The following is a 24,306-nucleotide window of genomic DNA, read 5'->3' as shown; positions in this document are numbered from 1 at the left end:
GAGTGGGCAGCCATGCCCAGTGCTAGGAAAGGTGGCATTGGACTTGTCTATGAGGACAGGGGGCCTTGGTGGGCTCAGGGTCACAAGGTGTCAATGTAGAAGCCAAATTTCAGGAGCTGAGGAATGTATGAGAGGTGAGCAAGGTGATTCGCCAACCAACTTGTTGGTATTCATAAGCAAATCCTTTAATTTGTTTTCCTTATCTGAAAAACGGAGTGTCACCTTCCCTACTAGACACCAGGGAAACAAGAGCCAGACTGGGTGGGGGGGGGGAAGCTGCCATGAAATGTCTTTTAGCTTGAGGTTCTGGAGAGAATACAACATTAACTTTGCAACAATCAGTCCCAGCACCATCAGTCCCCAGCTCATGACCGTGGTCTTGATAGTAATCTCTGTGAGCCTGAGTTACCACATCTGCAAGTTGGAGATAATCGTTCCTATTTCAACAGGTGTCGTGAGGATTAGATGGGGTCCCAGGACAGGGCCTGGCAAGTAATAGGCGCCTTTTGGTTTCAACGTTTTCCAAACTACAAAGGGCTGGACAAATACAAGGTGATAGTGACAATAACAATGGTGATGGTCATAAAGGAAGAAGGAAGCAAACTCCAAAGGAGTTAAAAGATAGACTCTGCACGGAAAATAAAGATTTCCCAAATGGAGGTTGTGGTTTACTTGATAGAGTCTCAGCAGAGTCTCCTAAGCACGCTTTCCATTTTACAAAATAGCAGGGGAGGGGAGAAGGTGGAGGGGAAGGAAGGAGGAAGAGACAGAATGAATGAATGAATATGAATAATACACCATTTCTCTAATTTACTTATTGGGGTTTCATGAGTAATAACTTAATATCTTCCATCACTACTAAGGGATTTTAATTTCTCTTGGGATGTTTTTCTCCTCATTTCCCCATTAAAAGAGAATCTGAAAATAGCCATCACAAACGAGGTCTGCATTTTCCTTCTGACCACTACGCACATTCCAGCATCCTTCGTTGCACTGGATTCCTCTGGCATGTGCGAAGGTGGGCAGGATCAAAGCCACTAGTCAGGGCTACAAAGTGACTATTTGCCTAATTATAATAGTTAGAACTCAAAGTGGACTTGTTATCTTCAAAGCACATTATAAAAGTTAACTAATTAATCCTCAGAACTCCTTGTGAAGCTTGTGTTATTCTTTAACGCTAGGTGAAGCTTCAGTTGGTGGCTGAAACTTAAATGAAGCCGCTTGGTGGTGAGCAGTAGCCCAGCTGAATATGTAACCAAACTTAGGATGGCTTGTGGATGTCACTGAGTGTTCTCCCAGAATCCTGTGTGTTATGACTAAGAAATTGAACACACTGCGTTAGGAACTATCTGAAAAATATAAAAGGAAATTATTTACTGAGATACCCACTGTTTCAAAGAAACATTCAAATCAGCAATTTTGGACCAATGCAGCCTTATCTAAAATTACATCTTCTGCAAAATTAAGATGTCAATATTCTTTGAAATTATTTTCTCAATTGCAAGGCCCCAGCAAATATCACTTTGTGTAGAACGGAGTTTCTCATCCTGGGCAATATTGACATTTTGGGCTAGACAATTCTTTGTTGTCGGGGACTGTCCTGTGCATTATGGGATGTTTAGCAGCATCCCTGGCCTCTACTCACTAGATGCCAATAACATACCCCCTCCCTCCCCAAGTTGTGACAAGGAAAATGTCTCCAGATATAGCTATCTCTCCCCTGGGGCAGGCAAAATTGTCCCTGGGTGAGAACCACTGGCTTAGGCAAGAGGTCGAAGTGTTTCTCTCCAGTAGTGCACACATCCAGAAAGCCCCTGTGGATTTACCAAAAAAAAATTATTTTTCTTCCTTGAGTCACTACTCTTTGATCCAAATGAACAGAGAAATTCCAGGTTCTCCAATGACTTAAGGGGACTTGGGTGAGCATGTACACAGAGGGTTCTTTAAAGATACACAGAATGGTGAATGTTGCATTTTGGTAACTAGAGGCAACTCATCCAGACAACTCTGTCTGAGTAGTGACTGGAAGCAGAGCTGGGGTGTCTGCCTGTGGCCTGGAGCTTTTAAAATCTCAGGCTGCCCACTGGCAACGCTAATTTTGAAGGAAAGCTTGCAACCCACACAGGACATTTTCGCCCTACCTGCCTCCTCCACCTTTGCATCCTCAAATGCCAGATTCTCCCACTTGGCAGCTTAGCAGGGAGAGAAGCAGCTGAAAACTCTGTGGGCTATTGCGAATGAGTAACTGGATATTAGCCTTTGAAAAAGTGATCTCTTGCTCCCCTGTCCTTCCCCATCTCCATTCCCTCACTCTTGCCATACCCCCTCAAGCCCCCAGAGGTGGAGGAAACCTCGGTCACTTTTAGACCAAGGGGCAAAATCATGCTGTGGTTAAGCTTAAAAAAAATGTAAAGGAATTTATCCCATGGCAGATAAAGTTAAAAAGATTAAAGTAAAGGACACACATACTATATGTTATGGACTGAATTGTGTACTCCCCAAATTCATATGGTGAAGCTCTAACCCCCAGCGTTACTGTACCTAGAGACAGGTTGGAGACAGGGCCCTTGAGGTAATTATGGTTAAGTGAGGTCATAAGAGTGGGGCCCTAATATAATAGGAACGATGTCCTCATAAGAAGAGGGAGAGACACAGGACAATGCACACAAAGAAAGGGCCGTGTGAGGACACAGCAAGAAGGTGTGGCTGTCTACGGCCAGGAAGAGAGACTTCATCAGAAACCAACCCTTCCAGCACCTTGGACTTCCAGCCTCTAGAACTAGGAGAAAATACATTTTTGTTGTTTAACCTGCCCAGTCTGCGGTACTCTGTCATGACAGCCTTAACAGACATACACGAAGACAGCCAGCCCTTCCTATCTGTGGATTCAACCAACCACAGATCGAAAATTGCATCAGTACAGAACATATGTAGCCCTTTTTCTTGTCATTATTCTCTAAACAATACAGCATGACGATCATTTACATAGCATTTACATTATATTAATATTAGGTATTATGCGTAATCTAGAGATGATTTAAAATCTACAGGAGGATGCTGTAGGTTATAGGTAAATCCTACACCATTTCGTATCAGGGACTTGAGCATCTGAGGATTTCGGTGTCTACAGAGGGTCCTGGAACCAACTCCTGACAGATACAAAGGGATGGTTGTACTATTTAGCGTAGTTTTAAAAGGCATGGATCTGAAAGATGGATTAAGTGGAAGAAAACTACGCCACCGAACAATAGATACTTTACCATGAGCTCATTATTTTAGAAATGCACAAAAATTATACACACAGGTACCCGTATGTTTTTGTGCATTTGCATATACATAGTGATGTGTCTGGGAGAAGAGCCCCAGTTTGACAACAGTGATTAGCTCTGAGATAAGACTGGGATTCAGGAGGGGAGTGGTCCAGAGGGGTTTTTATCTTACAGTATTCCGGATTTATGTTTTAACGAAGTTAATGTAGCATGCATACTTGCATCCTAAAGCAAATTAAAAATTAAAGTTTTTGTCTCAACTGCTCTTCTTAGTCTTCTCAAAGCCTAAATGGTGTTCTAGGTGATATCTACATCTTGCCCTTACTAAAAGTAGCATACAATTGTAGAGAATATGGAATTCTTTCTGGTCTAATTCCATAAACGTGCCAGAGCATTTCCTACATTTGAGTGTAACCATTGGGGATGCAGTGGGAGAGGGGCACAAAGAAAGAACAGTTTCCTCAAAATCCAAATTAAAGTTCATTAACAGGAACAAAAAACAGACATTTTTATTATCCAGGCATGTGCTGTTGAGATTTCTCACTCATTTAAGTGGAATCCGGGGAGAGAGGGGAAATAAATTCTTAATAAAAATGAAGAATGAGACAAAAAACAATCCAGACAAAATACACCAAAGTAATAAAAATAAACCCCCATGAAATAGATGTCTACAATAAAACCGGAATAGGTTGAGGGGAGAAAACATCCTAAGCCAGACGAGGTGATTTCCCAGGGCTCACGACGGTGCTCAGTAATTCTGTCCACCTCTCTGCATCCAAGAAATGTCTCCCTGTGTTACGCGTTTCCAGTAAGCCCAGTTGAAAGACTGTGACTAGAAGCAAAGGTACTCCCAGCCTGAGCGTGCTTTCTAGAACCCGATCATTAGAAAGAAAAAAAGATTTGCTGCTTTGCAAAAAGGAGACCAACATATGATTTTCCTTTTACATATTTTGTGGTTATTCTAATAGGTTTTGAGATTACCCAGATGTTGAATGTGGGCTGTTCTCATGGCTTTTTGTTGTGTGAGTTATTTTAGCAATGGGGGAGTTATGTTAGCACTTGGTCCTCTGTAAATAGCTCTTTTGGTCTCTCTTTTCTCCCCGTATGGGGATAGGCAGGGGGTCTTTTTCGCTAAGGCTCACATTTCAGGTCTTGCTTTTATTTTTTCCTCCCTCACTATGGTAGATCCTCAGTCCCATGGGCCTTCCGTCCACTCCTGGAATAAGCTGCACACCTGCTGCAGTGAGGTCTTTGCCTAGGACTTCCTTTCTTTCCAGAGACATCTACCCTCTTCTTGCCTTTTTTTTTTTTTTTTGCACCATCCAGATTAAGTCCCCCAGTTATAGACACTCAAGGGCACACGCACACTCCATAGCTCTTACCACAACTTAACTCAATTATCCAATGTCTGTCTTTCCTGCCAGACTCCAAACTTCAGGAAAGCTGAGGTGTTATTGCTCCTGTTTGACACTGAGTACCCAGCACCAAGCTTGGAAAAGACTACTCAGTACCTATTTGTTAACAAACTGCTTTGGACCAAGCTCTATTTTTAGGAGATAGTGGAAAGAGTTAAGTCATCTAAGGTATAATTCCCAAGGGATAAGCGGAAAAGCTGCCTCATAAAATTCCTCCAGGAAGGGTGGCTGTAGGGAGGATATCAAATGGATGAGTTGGAGAGACATGACATTTTCACTGGTCTTGCCACATTGAGCAGATAGTGAAAGAGGGACACTACACAGTTCTAGATTTCATGACTATTTCAAATGTATTCTTGAGTTCCCCTTGGTTCTAACTTAGGGTTGGTAATAACAATAGTGGTTTCTGGGCCCCTGGACTGGACCAATGTTAGGGTCTATGATGTTAATTCCAGAGCTTCTAGGTAAATGGCATTTATTGCCAGTAACATTTTCCCAACAATGTTTTTCGCCTCAATTTTTAAGCCTTGTCTGTTATTTTGGTCATAGGAATGCCATACTCCATTTATTCAGTTACAACTCAATTATTTTTCAGCCCCAAAGTTGTCTGCTAAAATTAGTTGTGGGTAGGGATGAGGGGAGAAGCATCATAAACACATTGGAAACTAAGAACTTGCTAGAAAAGAATCTTTTCTCCTCGACTTCTAATTGCTAATTATTCAATATTCTCTTTCTTGTTAAGTTTTAACATACCACATGTTCTATTTAAATAAGAGTATTAAAATATTGCTCAAATTAATTTAAGTGAAAGTTGTACTCTGCTAACTCTTGGTTTAATGATGGTGCTTCTGACCTCTTCTTGTTGAGAATGTAGGAGTCTCTCAACTATCCTTATTAATGAACCATTTGGTGGTTACAGGAATATAAAACAGAATTCACAATTCATGCATGCCCACTATGTTTCTACTTGGCTAATAACTTTATGCAAGTAGGAAGGTTTTTTAGTTTGGGAAACTAATCTCAAACCATCTTTCTTTTGAGCTGCTGTACCGTTGCAACCTAAGAAAAGGCAAGAGTAGACACCCTATGAAGAGAAGAGGAAGCAGCAAAGCAGACCCATCCAATCCCACTCAGTCTGTGGGGCTAACATTGAGGGAGGATGTAACGACTGCCTAGTAGCATCACCTGGGACCTTTTATAAACCCAGGATATGCTCAGACCAATTACTTAAGAATCTCTGGGAGTGGCCTCTGGGAGCAGCACATTTAAAACTCCCCAGGTGATTCCAATGTGCACCCAAGGCTATGAACCACTGGTTTAGTGGTTCCACTGAGCTTGGGAACTCTCATCTGATGGGAAATAGATCCCACAGCCTGCAAGCACTTTTCTGCAAACAGCTGTTCCCAATAAAAGCATGCAAATTCTCATTGTCCGTGGCACCAGAAACACAGGCGGACTAGGAGTTACAATTTATCCCTTGAAAGTATTTAAACTCAACCACTCAAGGGTACCAAGGTTTGATGTTGTGAGGTTGTTCATTGTGGCATCTTTCTGTAATAGCAATTGCATGTCCATAGAAGATTAGTTAAGTGGTGGTCAACTTCAGAATATGCAGCTATTCAGAAATAGAGTACTGACATTTAGTGAGTACCAACTATGTGCCTGGAACCATTCCAGGAACTCAGAATTCATCAGAGTTCCCTACAAAGATCCTTGCCCTCGGGAAGCTTATGTTCTAGACAAGGCCAGCTACATTACTGGCAGGACCCAGTGCAGATTGAAAATGTGGGGCTCCTTGTTCAAAAATTACTAAAAATTCAAGAGTGTGATAGCAGAGCATTAAACCAAAGAGTCCTTCTAGGTGCAGAGCCCTGTGTGCCTGCACAGGTTGCATGTCCATAAAGCTGGCCCTGATGCCGGAGGAGGGAGACAGGTGATTAATAGTAGAGATAATGAGTAAGCATGTAAATTACACAGCAGGTGAGAAGGTGGTAGGTGCTAAGGAGGGGAAAAGAGTAGAACAGAGGAATCAAGTTGCAATTTTAAATAGAGTAGTCAGAGTAGGAAGCATTGGAAGAATGAGATTTGAGCAGGGATTTTAATAAAGTGAGGGCGTCAGCCATGGATATCTGGGCAAAGAGCATTGCAGGCAGGGTGGCCAGCTAGAGCAAAGCCCCCAAGGAAGGGAGTGAGGCCAAGTGTGCTGGAGCAGAGTTAGTGAGAAAGCCGTCAGAGAGGAAAGGAGGGGCCCCATCACACGGGGCCTTAGAGCCTACTGTAAGGACTTAGACCTTTCACTTGACATTTTAAAAGAATTACTTTAGCCATTACAGGGAGAAGAATCTGTAGGTGAGTTAAGGGTAAAGGCAGGGAGAACTGTGAGGAGCTACTGCAGTAATCCAAAAGAAGGGGGGGAAGACAGAATGGGAATGAATAAAGTCTATGAGGTTTTATTTTAATGTGTATGTATGTATCATATACACACACATGCTCCTAACTTGGAAAAATAGCCACACTCTACAAGATAAAGGACCAGTTCATAAAACAGTAAGGGCTTAATGGCCCATTTTGTTCATAAAAACAAAACCATATATATATGTAGAAAAGATCAGGAATGTCACGAACCGAGCTGTTAATAGTAGTTACTTCTGTGCATTGGCATTGACAGGTGGTGAGGAAGAATGCCGCTTTTTATTATATACTCTCCTGAAATGCTTGAGTCTTTTATTACAAGTATGCATCTGTTTTGCAAATTAAAAAAAAAAAACAAAACACTGCTCTTCAAGATGGGGTAGCATGGGAGTGGTTCCTTTCTTAACACTTGAATGTGGGGAACACCTAGCAGAGACTGGGTAATACCTAAACAGGCTTCTGTCGTTTGAGAAAGATGTGGGCAATCTGAAAAAAAAGAAAAAAAAAGTGAAAACAAGATTGCAAGGTTAGTGAGGTGGGGATTTGTAAACCTGGAGAAAATCAGGTAAAATAGTAAATGATGGACCTTACCTGATAGAAGAAATCAGGTATAAAGTGTTCTGTGTGTATTAACAGAGGTATGGCAGAGAGAAGGATTTAGGTTGGAAAGAAAATAAACTCTTCTAACAAGAGGATGGTAAACCTGGGCCTGTGGACTTCAGAACTATGAGAACATGTGGGAGACCTAGGAGGGTTTTTCAGGGCAAGGGCTGCAGCCTGGATAGCTCCAGTGCCTAACTGGATTCCCACTCTCCGTGGTACTGGAAGCCCATCTTTCTCCAACTTAAACCTGAGATGGCCACCACCACTGTCCCCCAACACCCACACAGCTCACTTTTCAGTGTTGTTCTGTTATTTTGAAGTCTAATACTTGGAACAAGGCTAACCTGGCCGTTCGTGGTGCAACCCTTCCATTTTGGACCACACTCCCTCGCAACTGGGTCTGTCCCAGCCTGCACTGTGCTCCCTTTTTTACTGGTTAACTCCTTCTCTTCCTTCTGGCCTCAGTTGAATTATAACCTTCCTCGATCTGGCTAAGTGTATTAATTACTATCTAGGATCCTGTGCCTCTGCTTGGTATTGGTTCATATGCATTTGTCCAGCGTTCCCCACCCAACCCTAAGCTCTTGAGACCAGGATGCGGGTATGTCTTGCCCCACTGTGTGCCTGGCACAGAGCTGGTCTTCAATAAATGTGTTGAGGAAATGAGTCATGGAGAAGCAAGCCTTGCATATTACACATAGTAGCAGCCTTTCGGAGCTATTTTCCCTTTAATTCTACAATCCTATGAGATCAAAGAGGATTTGTTTTGAGGGATAAATATACCTAAAAGCACAGTGCTTACTGGAGCGGTGTTTAGAGCTCCAGGCTGTGTGGACCATGCCTTTATTTCCTCCAGAGACAGAACAATGATGACTTCCCAGTTAGGTGGGAAGGTGATTCAGTCAAGGCCAGCAGTCACATACAACACGCGAGCATTCACTGTATAAGGCAGCAGTTAATACCACCTTGCTTAGATCCACATACTTTCAAAGAGTCTATCTTGTACTTTGGATCCAGCGAACACCTAATGTCTGCACTCATCAAGTAAAACCACACTCCTTCTGCCCTATGACTCCAAAGCAGAAACACATCACTGGGGGAAAGTAGTCAAAATTTTTTCACAGAAGGTCCACCCCTGCAAAAACACCCCATGTCATTGTGTTGGAGAGGGCCCAGCTTTGTCACTTCCCTACTTAGAAGCCGTAATGAGGTATGTTCCAAAAGCTCTGGGATCTTATTGTGCTAAACATCCACAATGCTGATGGTGTTGCGTCATTATAAGAAAAGTCACTTGGAGGAACTTGAAAGGGCTCTTCCTTTCACAATGCAGGTGGGGCCCGGATTGCCAACCAGCAGGAAAAATCCTGACGGCTGTAACTGATTCTCAGCACGTTTAGCGTGGCTGCTTATGGCAGGCAAAGAACTTGCATGACATGAGGGCTTTACAAACAACTTCAATAGTTGATTAAGCCAGGGACCACTTCAACAAAAGAGATACTAGGGAAGTGAGCAGTGTCCATAATCACCATCTTGGTGACAAAATAAAGCAGAATACAACAAAAGAGATAGATTGTAGGAAGGCTTACTAGTAATAGCATTTGGAATGCCCAAGAGCTTAGGTTCTAGAGGAAAACCTCAAGTACTAAGTCATACAAAGGAACAACCCAAAAACTGGGAAGGAAATTGGAAAGTCATTTGAAACTGCCAGATCAATCCAGATGTTAGGTCATTATTTATGTTAGATCATTATATGTTAGATCATTATTCAAGAATGGGTTAACTTTTTCATCTTGCCTAACTTGGCAGTATGTCTACCTCCACAGACATATCTATGTCCAAAAGTTATGTTTTGAGACTATTTTTGTCTCAACTTTCATAGCACAGCATTTTGGTTTCATATCTCAAAACAATGGTCAGTGTAATTATACGTGTTAAATAGAGCATGAGCCATACTATTAACTTTATAATAAAAATAAAAGACCTTCTCCATTTCAATAGTGAGAAAATATTTTTCATTTTGATTAGAAAATAAACCAGAACAAGAGTAGGATACTTATTGCCATGCAGAAAATCCTCAATAAAAAAAGGTTTGTGTCATTTATGGAGGACTTTTCTGATTGCCAGAGATGGGCTAAGCACTTTGCACTTCTATGCCCCTTTACAGACAAGGAAACTGAGGCATTAACAGAGGTTAAGGAATGTGCCCAAGAATCACACAGGAAGTGATGAAGCTCTCGGCTTGGCAGGGTTTGCTTTATTACCAGGGCTCTATGCTCTACCGTGCTGCTCAAACTTTCCAGTGTGTATGAATTAGCTGAGGATCTTGTGAAATGCACCTTCTGACTCACTAGGTCTGCAGTGGGGCCTGAGATTTTGCATTTCTAACAAGCTCCCAGTGATGAGGAGGCAGCTGGTCCGCAGGCAGCACTTTGAGTAGCAAGGCACTAGACCACTGCAAAGGCATAGCTCCTGCTCTGTCAGCACAATGCCATTGCAAGTCAGGTGCCTTCAACTGACTACTTGACCCTGATACATTTGAGACAAGAAGGAGACAAGGAAGATATCAATCCAGAAGCAATAGTGGTTATGGAATGCATACATTTCCATGTATTTTTACAGTAAAAATGCATTAAAAAATCTTTCACAAAGAAACTTAAAAAATACAAGTAGGGTGTTGAGTCTTCCCCCCAACATTCTTTCAGGCATCAATTGTGTAATGGAGGGGACTTTGATTGATTTAAATGGTTTGATTTAATCATACAAAATACTCATCCATCATCTCTCACCAAGACATTTACATGAAGTGGGGGGGATAAGGAAAGTAGGCTCACAAGAATCAGTTTCCAACGTAAGGTTACAGTAGTTCAAATAAGACTATATCTTTCTGCTTAATGCATAGTCCCTGTACAGTACAATACTTCCAAAGCAAATCTGGTGTGTGGAATTCAGGTGAAATTGTCAGATCAAAAGTCTTCACGGACAGAGACAAGCCCAGGTGGGTAGAACACAGATTTTGAAATGTCAAATATCATTTCTTACAAGACAGACATCAAGATGTTAACTTCAGGATGCACTCCAGAGATCCACTCTGATTGCATTTATTTAAAACTCTGGACCACAAATGAGAGCATCGGTCATTTAACATCACAGATTTTGCCAGAACTAGTGAGAAAAATCCTGGTAGTGGAGCCTTAGGAATAAAATCTCCAAATTGGCTCTTAGGAACTTGATGAAAAAGAACATCATTATTCAGTTGTACTCTTCCTCAGCCTTACTACTACAGCTCAATGTATGCTTTGTATGGAAAACTTTAATAATAAAAATAGCATTCACAGACTTTTTCCTCCTTTTTAGCTACAGAATGTACATTGTGTCTGTTCCAGGAAAGTAGCTTGTTTTATAAATGTCCACACAACTATAGCTACTCATTCTAATGTTATGTATAAACCCATAAGTCAAATAAAGCTATGAACAATGTAATATTTATATATGCATAGTGTTTTATAAAAAGATTGGCCCACATACTGCTTTTCATCAATACAGAAAGAGCATTAAGTCCATAGCACACTGCAAGAAATAAATGAGTGAAGAACAGAGAATGCAAACAAGTGCTTAATAATTCACAAGCAGGCTCACCATGGAGGAAATGATGATATTCAAACCAACTAAAGCTTTAGAGAATTACTTATATAGTCTCCCATTTTAAAACAACTTTACATACCTGATTTAGTTTACATTAAAATATACCCCCATGAATCAATTTGTTCCATATTCAGAAATATAAACACATATCACATTCCTCACAGCTAAATTTTTGTCATAAATTCTCTTTTATACAAGAAAAAAGGCAACAGTTGTTTTTTTTTTTTTTTTCCAACAGGCTCTGTTAGTTACAATTTTTAACTCTGTACACACAATGATTGGCTGGTTTTCTTTTTTTTTTTCTTTTTTTCTTGTTTTTTTTTTTTTACAGTACCATGGGAACAACAGTGATTGACTTGCAAAGTTTTGTGTCTGTATGGAAGATGCAAAACAGTACTACGGAAATACACAATGCACTGTAAGCAGCGGTTTGCTGTAGTGGTCCAACAGGTACAAGCAAACGTTTTGGCTCAGCTAGGCAGTAATCCATTTAAACCACATCCCGGGGCTACGGCCGACCCAACCACACCTCCTTCGGGATCAAAAAGAATGGGTCTTTGTAAAAAGAAAAATGGTTATGTTTTGTGCTGCTGTCCAAAGACTCAAAAGACAAGAGTCATGGGGCAGAAGTTTCCCAACCAGATCTAGAACCACTGAGATCACTTCCTTCCTTTCCCTTCCAGCAACCTAGAGACTTTGATTATGGTTTCAAAGAAAATTGGCATTTCCAAGAATGAGCACCCCCAACCCTCACTTCTTTAAATATCAACAGAGAGGTTCCTTCCACCAAGGCTCATTCCCTCCTCCCCAGTTTGGCAAAGGGCAACCGTGGGCTTATGCTAAAAAGGGGGCACACACTTTCCATATCGGGCATCTCATGTCTCCCTCACATTGGGCACACTGTCCCCCATTCCATCTAGTATTCAGCCTCAAATCAGACAACACAGATTTTTGTTGTCTGTCCCTTCTAGTTGTTGAGCAAAGCTGCGGTGGCATTGCCTTAAATGAGATCTTATTGGATGTTGGAGATGCTGAAGAACCTGTCTGTGCTTAGGCTGTTCTTTGGGTAATGGTGGCCAACTGTCTTGTCTCTGTGCCTTCCTGGGCCAGGGAGAGTACAAACTGTCTTCTGAACCAACTATAACTCAAGAGTATAAAATTTCTTTGTGTTGCATACTTTAGCTATAAATATCCTTCATTTGCAATAGTAGTCTCGTCATACAGTTTGCTTAATTTTAGGATCACTGGCAATCCTAATTCATCCCAAAGGGTCCTCAGCTTTTACAAATAGAACTTTGCCTTTTTGCTCTTTGCTTTTAAGAAAAACTCCTGACTACAGTATAGCACTACATCACTACATAACAGTCTATATAAAATTAATTAAACTTGATCATTTTCTCTAAGTAAGGGAAATTATTAACAGCCCCATTTAACCAGGAGAGAAAAAGATTGCCCAAAAAAAGGGAAAAATTTTTGACAATTCTACAGTTTACGTAGAAACAAAATTTATATCCCTTTGGGCCAGCATTTGGCAAATAATTTCCAAAAAAGTATGCATTTAAAAATACTTTCTTTAATATTATACATCAGGCACAACACTTTTCATATATATTTTTTTTCTTATAAGATTTCAAACGCATAAAATGTTTGTTGCTATTCATAGGATCATCAGGTGTCAGATGCTTCATTTAGGTAAGAAACTAAATTATCTCAGGTTTGTGACCTGCCTCTTAGAACCTTTGACACGGTAAAGGTTGGAATGTGATTGGGGGTCTCAGATACTGAGGTCGGTGCTACATTCTTTGTACGGTCGCCTCCTCTGCTCCGGGGCGTGTCTGGCACTTCTGCCGGCATCCTGCTTCGGATCAGCGTCTTCCCTGTCTCGGCGGCTGACTTTGTCCTCCCGGTTCCTTTTGTCCAGTGACCGCTCTCTCCTGCGCTCGGGGGACCGCGCGCGCCTCCGGTCGGTGGATTTCGCCCTCCTCTCGGGGGAGCCGCCTCTCCGCCGCTCCGGGGACCTGGGCTCCGGGAGTCTCTCGAGGGACCGTCGCCGACGGCCGGGCGAGCCGTCCCCCCGGCGGGTCGGGGAGCGCTGTCGCCGCCTCTCCGGAGACACCTCCCTTCTCTTCCCGGGCTTCTCCCTCCTCTCCAGGGAGCCGTCGGCGCTGCGGGCGCCCTCCCTGCGCCTCCCCGTGCGCTCCGCCCGCGCGTCCCTGCGCCCCTCGGCCCGGCGACAGGTCCCATTCCAGGTGTGGTGGTCGTTGGGTCGTCCGCTGTGCTCCCTGCTGCCCTTCGCGTCGTTCCCGTGTGCCCGCTTTTCCCCATGCTGCGATGATTTGTGAAGATCGGGTGGGGGACTGGACTCCGGCGACGGGTGCTGCCGGCGGCCGCCCGGCGCGGCCCTCACTTCCGGAACGCCTTGGGGCCCGGCGGGGCCGCCGCGGTCGCTGCCGGGGTCTGCGGGGGCGAGAAAGGAGAGCGACAGTTTGGTGCCAGCGCCCCGCGGCTCCTGCCCCCGCGCCCGCCCGCACTTGCCCCCTCATTAGTCCCGACAAACAGTTAAAGCAGTCAGAATCGAAGCCAACTGAATCTCGGTTAATAACTGCGACTAGTTAAGGTTAACAACTAGTACTTGTGGCTTTCAGGATCTAGCTGACTGTTCTCTAAGCTCAAGACACAGATCGTTAAAGAACGTATACAATCAGTCATGATTTTAGTCTTTAAAGACACAACCCAAATAGTCTAGAAATATCAAAACTCCCCCTCCTCGACTCCCCCCTCCTCTTCCCCCCCCGCCAACCCCTCCCCCTGCCAACCCCTCCCCCTTGCCCCACCCCTGCCCCACCCCTCCCCCACCCCAAGAAAGAAAATATTCCTTCCCTTAAAGAATACTTGTTTTGATGGGGTTTAAAAACAATCTGGGAGGGGCAGGGGCAAAGAGTCTGTGTCTCATCTGGACGGTGATTAAATGGGCGTGTATGGAGGTGGAAAATCTGCACTATATACTCAGGACTTAGGCCTTTTACTGTATGCTCAGTGTGCTTCTATTTTAAAATATAATCCAGGGGGGCTGGCAAAGGGCCTTATGGAGGCAACATGCTGGCCGGTTGTTAATGGCTGGCAAATGTGGCGTGTGCGGGAGGGCTCATTCAACTGTTCTCTCTACTTGTGTGTGTGTTATTCAACCACTTTCTCTACCTTTGTGTAACTTTATAAATCAGGAGCTGTCTATAAAATGTGGAGTGTTCTAAGAGATAAAAGGGAAGGGAAGAGAGGTTGTTAGGTACACATCTGAAATTCGATGGGGCTCTGATAAAATCCTTAAGGGGCACTTTTTCTTTATGATATCCAAGGCAGTCATAAGGTTATCTAGGAGCTTGGAGTCACCGGACTGCTTCTTATAACATCGAGCAGGGCAGCCCATGATGCCTTCTGTTCATCATTATTAAACGATCTGAAATGACACTGCAAATGTTTTAGGCAGTGTCCTGAATTTATGAGAGCTCCTTCAAAGCGGGGATGCTTTGTTGGCAACGAAACCTAACAAGTCACACACGTGATGCCATTCCAGCACAGGCGCCTGAAATGATGTGCTGCAGTCTGGAGAGCAGACTGGTGTGACAGTCAAAACGAGGGGATCACTGCGGCTCTTTAAGGATCTTTCACGAGGCAACGAGATCAATATTTAGCAATTTAGCTGTTTCATGAGTGATCTCCCAAAACCTAGGGCAGGTTTTAACAAAAGCAATAAAAAAAGCCTAAAGCAGGGGTCAGCAATTTTTTTCTAAAGGGAGAGAGTAAATATTTTGGGCTTTTTGGGCCACATAGTATCTGTTGCAACTGTTTAACTCTACCCTCGCAGTATAAAAACACAGGCAACACATAAAAGAAGTGGGCGTGGCTATGTGCCAATAAAACTTTACTTACAAAAACAGGCTGCGGACAGGACTTGGGCCCACGGGCTGTGGTTTGCAAAGAGATACCTGACCAACCAGGAAATCTCATCTTCCTGACTATCTACCCAGGTGAGAGCTCTGTGATATATCATTCTTTCTAAATGCTGGGTGGGCTACCAGAATGAACAAGAACAGGTTCTCAATACAGGTCATTTGACGATGTGGGTGAGGGAAGGTACTTATATCAGTAGTGTAAATCTAATCTTGGAGTCTTATGCCTACTTTTAAGATCAGGGACAGCAACACTTCAACAGGGTCAGCGGTGTACTTACAATTCAAAGAACGCAGGGTGCTCAGAATGAATTGCCAAACATATCAAAATAGAGCTAAGCAGAAGCAATGAGGAAATTAGGCCACAGCACAGAAACACCTAGTATTGATTGAGCTACAAACCGTAGTTTGATTATGGCCCATAAGGTAGAAGCAAGCCTCCCCGAGCTTTTCATTTCTCATACATGCAGCGATATTAGGAGGTATCATCGCTGTAGAAGGGAGGGCCCAGCACCAAGAACAGTCAGAGAGAAAGAGAAAGAGAGAAAGAGAAAAAGTTGAACATTTAGATTCCCTATAACAAAGAGGAAAGAAAAAAAAAATCTGCATTTGTTAACATAGGGCAAAGAGAGTTTATTTGTCCAGTCAGACAGTCTAAGGCAACACTCAAATAAGGCTGCAGAGACCGCAATCGGAACAGTGACGTTTTTAGACAGCCATAGATGACTCGAGAACCCAGACAATGGATGCATCCTTTTTTTTGTTTTGCTTTGTTTTGTTTCAAACAACTGGAACAATGACAGGTTGGCATAGGAGAGCATTAACAATAAACAACCAAAGAACAAAGTCCCCTCCCTCCACCCCACCCAAAAGACCGCGGCAGTTAAATTAAGTACAAAAAACTCATTACAAAAATAGCCTCACAGAGAAGCAGGTTCCAATCAAGTCAGAAAAATATTGGAACTTAACATATTATAACCCATTTGTGACTCTAATCAATAGAATTAGAGAGATTTAGTCCAAATGACGCATGGAGACATTACAGCAGCACAACCCTGGCATGTTCAACCCTTCTTGGAAAACCGTGTATTTAAATGATCTTTATTTTTAGCCCAAAGAACATTTGTTAGTGTTGGATTTTCATCCTCAGTGCAACAGACACAGGTTTTGAGAAGGTACACAGGTTACTGATGATGACTCTCAAATGAAAGATCACATCCAACAGAAGCAGAGGGAAGACAGAAAAGGGAGACAATGTTACACAGTTTCAGTGGCATCAATACACCTAACGGTCAGAAGTTTAGTACAGTGCGCAGCCATGGCATCTTAATGTTGTTGAAATATTTCCCCTGTGGTTGGCCATGTCTAAGGGGGCCTCATTTGATGCCCACCCTCCCACCCAGTACCTCACAACCCTTGTATTTTGCACCTGTACAAATGTCCAACACCTGGGAAGGCTGCCCCTTCAAGGGAGCTACCCTTCCGCTTGAGCTGCATCTGAATTAAGCATCTCATCGGGTTCCAAGTACAACTGGGAATTGTGCAGAATGACTTTTGGAAAAGAGGGTGGTAACAGGTAAATCCCGAATAAAGGGGACCAACATATATGGGGACCATTCAATCACAGTTTCTATAGAAACTTTTTTAGACCTTTGGTTGGGCAAAAAAAAGCCCTACATCTAGGGCATAGCTTTTCTTTTTTTTTAATTTTAAACAAGAATCTCAAATAAATAGGACATTATTATAATATACAAAATTTTGCCGTCAGAACACTAAGCTATGTAAAGACCATTGCTGTCTACTCAAATCAAGTCTAAAGACATGACGAAGGAGCTCTTTGTGTAACCTGGCTTTCCTCATAGGAAAGGTATAGTCATGTGTTTCCCTCAAGCTGAGCATTAGCATTCAAAAACATATGGCTAATATAGCAACAGTTTTTGTTTGTTTGCTTGTTTGATAGTAGTGGGCTCAGGTGGTCTGATCTGGGGGAAGAGACCAGTTGAGGGGATGGAGAAGTATCGTTTGTATACAGAGCATAAAGGAGGTGAGCAAAGCCCCCCCAATCTCTCAAAATTTCACGCCTCTTAAATAAAGAACAGCAAGTAACCAAAAAAGAGGGAAAAAAAAATTGTGCCTCAACGTATCACTCAGGAAACCTGCTTTCCTGCTTCTTAAAAGGAGTATGTAGTCATTTTGTGCTAACAATTGGATTTGAGAAACAGTTTGGCACAGTTCAAACAAACATTCCTTCGCTCTTGGTCGGACTAGACAAAATGTTCTCTCTGATTATCAGAAAGGGGGCTATAAAGATCTTGTCTTAGGCCATGCCCCAGTCCACGTAAGCAAGCAAAAGGATGAAATGTGTAGAGGTTTCAGAACAAGCGAGGCAAATAATCACATGGTGCGAGAGGCTGGTAAGACACTGGTGAATAGGGGAGACAAAAAGGGCTTTCCCGCTGCCGTTCTGGAGACAAAGTCATGGAGTCATGCCAGGGAAGGAAGGAATGTTTTCATAGTTTGACCCACCATATTCTGGTACCGAGCCGTCTCCCCGCTTCAGAAACAGACGAACTCTGCGGCCACCATTCTTAATCAGTTCTATGGCCCGAGAATGCTTCATGTTTTTGGTGGTCTCGCCATTGATCTCTAAAATTTCATCGCCAATCTGCCAAAGCAAGGGAGAACAAGGTGAGATTTCAAATTCACTTACTGATTCACCCAATATTTATTAAGCACGTTCCAGAAAATCTTCCATTGCTCTGGATGCACCCGTGAAATAAACAAAAATCTCTGCCTTCATGGAGATTTTATTCTAATGAGCAAAAAATAATTAACAAAAAAGTTAGAAAATACATTTATGCCAGTGTTAGTTGCTACAAAAGGAAAAGAGAGCAGTAAAGGGAATGGTAATTGTTGTGGGAAGGAAGACATGGTAGGTTGGTTCCAGGACAGCACCCACTGATTCCTGGATTCACATCCTGTGTGATCTTCCCTTTGAATGTGGGCCGGATCTGGTGACTTGGTTCTATGAAGTAGAATATGGCAAACATGATAAGATGTCAGTTCAAAGATTAGGTTATGGAACGATTTTGGCATCTGTCCTACTTTGTTCTCTTACTTGCTCACTTTGATGCACGTCATGAGCTGTCCTATGGAGTCCCATGATAAGGACATGAGGGAGGGCTCTGGCCGGAGCCCAATAGGCACTGAATCCTGATAACCACCAGGTGAGTGAGCTTAGAAACAAACCCTTCCCCACGTAACTTCAGATGAGACCATAATCCTGGTTGACACATTGACTCCAGCATTTACTTTGTGTCAGCCACTTTTCTAGGCACCGGAGATAAAGGAGTGAAAGAGATAGGCCAGATCCCTACTCAAATGGAGCTTACATTCTACGAGGAAGAAGAGGAAAAGCGCTCTGGCTTTGGGGTCTAAAGCCCTGAATTTGAATGAATCCTATCACTTGGTAGCTAAGCAATCTTGCTCAAAGTCCTTTGACTTCCTACAGTCCACTTCCACATTTGTAGAAGGGGATGTTAACAACATCCATGCCTACCAAGCTGCAGGGTTCAAACTGGATAATATATGTAAACATGTCGTGTGAACCATATACACCCTTATACAAAATGTCATGATAATACTATTTCATTCAATCAGAAACTTTAGTGATTAAAAGACAAGGAAAAATAAATCCCTTGTGTTTGAAATTCAAACAAAAGACATACACACCACTGCATATCTTCCCTTGTATGTGTACAAATTGTGCATGCATATGCAAAAAGGAAGGATATATAAGAAACTGGTATACTGTTTGACACTGGAAACTATTTTTACTATGCACCATTTTTCACTGTTTAATTCTCTTAAACCACATTTGTGGTCTACTTATTTAATTAAAAAAATGTTAAACAATTCAGTCTGAAGAAAGTTAAAAATCTAGATTGTGGCTTATATACAAATATTACGTTCCTCACTCTGGGTCAGTTTTCCTCTCTTTCTGCTCAATTTCATTCACTTTTTACCGTTCCTGATCTGTCTTGATTTTTTACTTTGCTGCAAATGGCTCTCCATGTGTACAACTTAATCTACGTGACCTATCTATGATGAGTACATGATTCATCTTTTCTTATCAGCTAATCTGCCCAGGAGACAAGCACATTCATTTGTAGTAATAGGTATCAGACAGTGAAACAGAGCAGAGCAGACTTTTGGCATGTATGTATTTAAAATTTGCAGCTTTGCCTACTTCAGTGCAACTCTGACTATTCATGCCATGGAGCCATTGGCCCTTCGCTGAAGCTGAGGAGACTTGCTTTTGGAGGCTGGGGTAAGACAGCTGGGGACTGGCTAGAGAATGAATGGAGTTTGAGTTTGCCATCCAGAATCTACAGAGCCACGTGGCTTTCTTGATCTCTAAGTACTCTGGGATACCCAGGCATTCCTGTGATGTGATGTACCTGCCTCATGAAATTAATCATAAAAACTATGGAAATGGAATTCAGAACATGTCTACTTTAGTATGTTTAGAAGTCATTTTAATCTTTCATTCAACTCCAAAGGGTTGGAAGGGCTCAACCAACTTTAACAGCTACAACTAACCACGCTTTAGGGAGAAACAAACGGGAGGGTGGGAGTCATGCATTTAGAGTATCTTGAAAGCAGCAGAAAATGTAATTCTGAACAGGAACATTCTAACCACGCATGTCAAGCAGTCACTGCATGTGGCTTACTTGCATCTACTCCAGACTCCTCTCCCTACTTACCCTCATCTTTCCACACCTTTCTGCAGGACCATCCTCTGCTAAGCGCAGAACATAGAGGTCCATGTTATACTCTCGGCCCCCTCGAAGACTAAAGCCAAATCCCTTGGCTCCTCTTTCCAGCTCCACAGTGTAAAAATCTTGCTCCTATTTGAAGAAATGAAATGCAATCATTCTGGGAGAACTTATATACACACACATTACTCTCCTTCTCTTCCCAAACATTCTCAATTATGCTGATTTGCCAAAAAGGCATAGTCCCTATCCCCTTCTTGGTGATTCTTAATTATTTATTAACCATCTTGATTAATCTTCATTAATCTCAAGAGTTGCAGATCCAGAATTTGAAAACATTTATGAGAATGCCTATATACATACATGCATGTATTTAACACAACCTACATGTATTACAGTTTGATCAGTGAGGCTGCAATTCACATTTGGGGCAGGAAAATTCTTCATTACATGAAACCATCCCACTGACTGCTGGATGTTCAGCCTCCCTGACCCATGTCTGATAAATGCTAGCAATACCCTTATTAGGATACCAATAACAACCTCTACAGGTGTGGGGAATGGTTCTCCTCATGGTCAAGGAGAATCACAAAGGGACTACTGAAGGCCCTGAGGCAGCTAGGAAAAAAAGGAACCTAGCCAGGCACTGCCTGTAGTCCCAGGTAATAGGGAGACTGAGGCAGGAGAATCACTTATGCCCAGGGGTTTGAGTCCAGCCTGGGCAACATAGTGAGACCCCTGTCTGTAAGGGGAAAAAAAACCCCACACACATATATTAAAAAAAAAAAAGGAATCTGTTTAGCTTTGCATTACCCAATGTTTCCCAAATTTGTTTCATTTGTTATTATCTGCACACCCTCTTTTTACCATCCTGAGGGGCAGATATTTTGTTTTATGAGTCTCACCTGAAATTCACAAGCCTGAGAAATACCTTATCAAAAAGACAACTTTTTTTGGCAGAAACACATTTATGAGTACTATGAGCATAGGTTAGCTGCTCTGCTCTTTCTCTGATCACTGATCCTTGTGACAATTACCGTTTTTCATTTTGTTTGTTTTTTTTTCCCTCAAAAAGGATGTCTAGGAATATTTTTCAAAGGTAGAGAAATAAAACGTCATTTCCTAAAGCAATCAAATGTAAGTACGTATTTGGTAAATCCCCTCACAAAAGGATATTTATTTTGAATTAACTTTGTTTTTAAAAATATCTTACAAAAATAGCTTCAGAAAGTTGGAAGGAAATGTGCCAAGTATACAGAGAAAAAAGAGAAATGACCCTCACCTGTGTTGCCTGGGATGCTTTGAACTCAAACTGAGATTCCTGCTTTGGTTTGGTGGTGCTCCTGCCAAAGCGAGAGAAATAAATGTAAGGGCAACCCAAGGGGAAACTGAGACAGAAGCAAGGACATGTACTGTCATGCCGGGAGTTACTTTTTCCCCCTTTAACAAAAGAAACCAAGGCGATATCTGACCGTGTCTCCTGGGCCCCTTGCTGAGAAGGGGTGTGTGTGGTGGTGATAGTAGCAATCTTCTCCGCGTTGGTCAGCAAGGTGGCATTCGAGGACTCTGTAGGAAGGGACAGAGCATAAAGAAATGAAGGCCCAGGAGAACACATCACTCAACTAGGAGGTGTGCAGAAGCCCTGTATCTGAAGAACAAGCCTGACTTCTCTGTCATCATTTCAATGGCTTGACTCAAATTTCTAAACAATTGGGAGTCTAATAAACCATTCTCAGATCTTCTCTGATATGGGCCAAATATGCCCCCATGACCCTCCTCCCCAAAAGACATCCCCACAAATGAAATACAGAGTTTGCCAAAGAAAACACTGCTCTGAAGTCGTAGCAAAGGTAGATGTCCCTCACTGCTCCCCCTGCCCCTAAAAAACAATAGTCCCATCAAAACACTGCACCATACCAGAATTAACTTCCAGAATTTTACAGGCTGATAATAAATTTCTTAGCTAATGTATCCTGCAATTTATCAGCAGTATTTAGGGAGTCTGCTTGACTTCCTCAAGTAAATATTAAAATTGGAAGTATGCTAACATCTTGTTAAATGCACATACATTATATCCACTTTCTTACCCATTGCTTTTAATGAAGCACGACTGAAAATATGGAACTTTTGACAGATCTCGTCTAGTATCATTCATGAAAGATTAATTCTAAAACTTGCATTATTTAGAGCCAGAGTTTGTCAATATAAGTTGCATAAATCACGAAGCCATCCTCATGTAATGAATATATTTCTATATAAATTGACTTTCTTCTTCACTAATCACATTCGTAAGCAACTTCATCAATCTCTAGAAGTTTGGAGATCCAGAACCCGAAAACACTCCTGAGTACAGGCTGCACACTAACATGCATGTATTAAAACTGAATCATTCATATAGTAATGGTTGTATGTTCTTTACTAATAATTTCTCCATTAAGATCAAGGCAGGCAGTAACCAACTATGAGCATGTTGTACTTTTAATATTTAATTTTAGGTTGACTGGAACTTGGCATATGTTTTCTAATAAAGATAATGCTAAATTTGGTGTTTAGGTTCTAAGATTAGCCTATAAATGCCCACTGAATTCATAATGCACCAGGAAGTCTAGAAGTTTCCAGTTTCTAGTTCATAGTAGACACACTGTTTGTTGAATACATATATCTGTCAAGTATAATAAGGTTTCTATAGGAAAATATGTTAGGTCCTCCAAACTGGGAAACCTGGAATACGTCTCTCTCTCCACTGGAGTCCTGGAACAAAAGACGTCCCATAAATCCCAACTCCTTGTGGTCTATCTTCTATTTTAATTTCCTAAGGATATTACTCAGCTTGGGTCTGGCTTCCTGTTATTTGATTTTCATTACACGTAGTGGTTAAAATCATGGGCTTGGGATTCAGACCTGGGCTCAAACCCCCTTTTCCTCTACTCATTAGCTACATGCCTCATTTTTCTTATCTAGTGAAAGGGAATGATGACAATAATCTCCTTCTCATGGGTAACAGTACATGAAATGTTGCATATAGTGCCTGATATACAGTTAGTACTCAACACACACTTACTGCAGCTATGGCCCTTGCCACTACTGCTTTTTATTTATTACTATGGCAATTTATGTAAGTTATTTAAACTCTCTGCAAAATGAGAAAGTTGAAATATGACTTCAAAAGTTTATATTCCAATCTTAAAAGCCTGTTATTCTTATAGCTAAGGCACAATTCATTTACTATGTCAAATGAATTGTTATGTGAATCTGATCCATGTTTTAGAACGATGTTTCCCACAATCTGCTTTACCAAATGTTTCTACAGATTCTGAGGGAAAAGAACCTGTGCTCAATTAAGTTTGGGAAATAATGGGTGAAACAAAGGTAAAGTCTGTGTGTCTGTGTTTTCTCTGTAGACCACTCAGAGCAGAGCCTTTACTATACCAACACGCCTTGTGGTCATCCTAAGCTCGTTGGGAGACAGTTTAGAATAATGATTAGTAGGTCAGATTCTGGAGTCGGACTATCTGGCTTCTCATCCTAGGCTCTGCAATTTACTGGCTGGGACTTAAGCACAGTTACTTAAACCTTCCGTACCTCAGTTTTCTCATCTGATAACAGAAGTATCTAAGGAAGTCGGTACAAAGATTATCCAAGAGGAATGTATTTGGGATTGTATGTAAAAACTGCTCAAAAATGATTAGCATATTTTTGATAGCATGTATTTATTATTATAATATTAAAAGCATATTATTGGTACATTTTTAAGACTACTATTACAATATAAATTAATTTTGTTTTTCAGAGTCCAGGGAGGGACACTATTTCCTTTATATGAGTCCCATTCAAGGACAGCCAACCAGTAGAAACAAGGTGTTGAATCTCAGTGGTACTTGATAAAGTACGCCCAAGGGACAGACTAGACAGCCTGCCAGTATGACTCACCAGAACTTTCATAAACACATGTGTTGGTCTTTTAACAAACTTCATCTTGCTCATTGTAATTAACTTTGTGGAGGCTGAGAAAGTCACAAGGTTGTTCAAAATCATAATCAGCATACTAAAAAGAATGTTTCCTTGTTATTAAAGTGATTATAATTACCAAACTGTACAGAGGTTCCCCTTTAGTGTTCTTGTGTGCTGTTGGTAGCCAGAGTTTTCTAGGCAGATCAGATCCTATTCTGAAACGGTTTTTATATTTCTTCTGCTTTCGTGATTTGATGAGCTATAACAGATAATCACTCAACACACATAT

The 24,306-nt window shown here is 41.8% G+C and overlaps 1 protein-coding gene across 10 annotated transcripts in view; it reads right to left on the bottom strand.

Annotated features, from left to right (window-relative positions):
* Positions 1–10,279: 10,279 nt before the first annotated feature.
* The window catches only part of MAGI1 (membrane associated guanylate kinase, WW and PDZ domain containing 1), a 602,084-nt gene continuing 588,057 nt past the window's right edge, over positions 10,280–24,306 (bottom strand). For 4 of the 10 annotated variants that reach the window (XM_045530900.1, XM_045530901.1, XM_045530902.1 and 1 more), the window contains 5 exons: positions 21,539–21,632; positions 21,349–21,409; positions 20,055–20,198; positions 17,815–17,953; positions 10,280–13,798 (listed from right to left, as the gene is read on the bottom strand). In XM_045530900.1, coding sequence (XP_045386856.1) covers positions 13,116–13,798; positions 17,815–17,953; positions 20,055–20,198; positions 21,349–21,409; positions 21,539–21,632 — 1,121 coding nt within the window. In that variant the 3' untranslated portion in view covers positions 10,280–13,115. Of the gene's footprint in view, positions 13,799–14,229; positions 15,780–15,900; positions 17,954–20,054; positions 20,199–21,348; positions 21,410–21,538; positions 21,633–24,306 lie in introns of those variants that run through there. The other 6 variants (XM_045530904.1, XM_045530906.1, XM_045530907.1 and 3 more) reach the window with 3 other exon arrangements.

The sequence above is a fragment of the Lemur catta genome, chromosome 18 (genome assembly GCF_020740605.2).
Source record: "Lemur catta isolate mLemCat1 chromosome 18, mLemCat1.pri, whole genome shotgun sequence".
Lineage (NCBI taxonomy): Eukaryota > Metazoa > Chordata > Mammalia > Primates > Lemuridae > Lemur > Lemur catta.
Note: the sequence above shows the minus strand (reverse complement) of the source record. Positions and strands in the feature narration are given on the sequence as shown.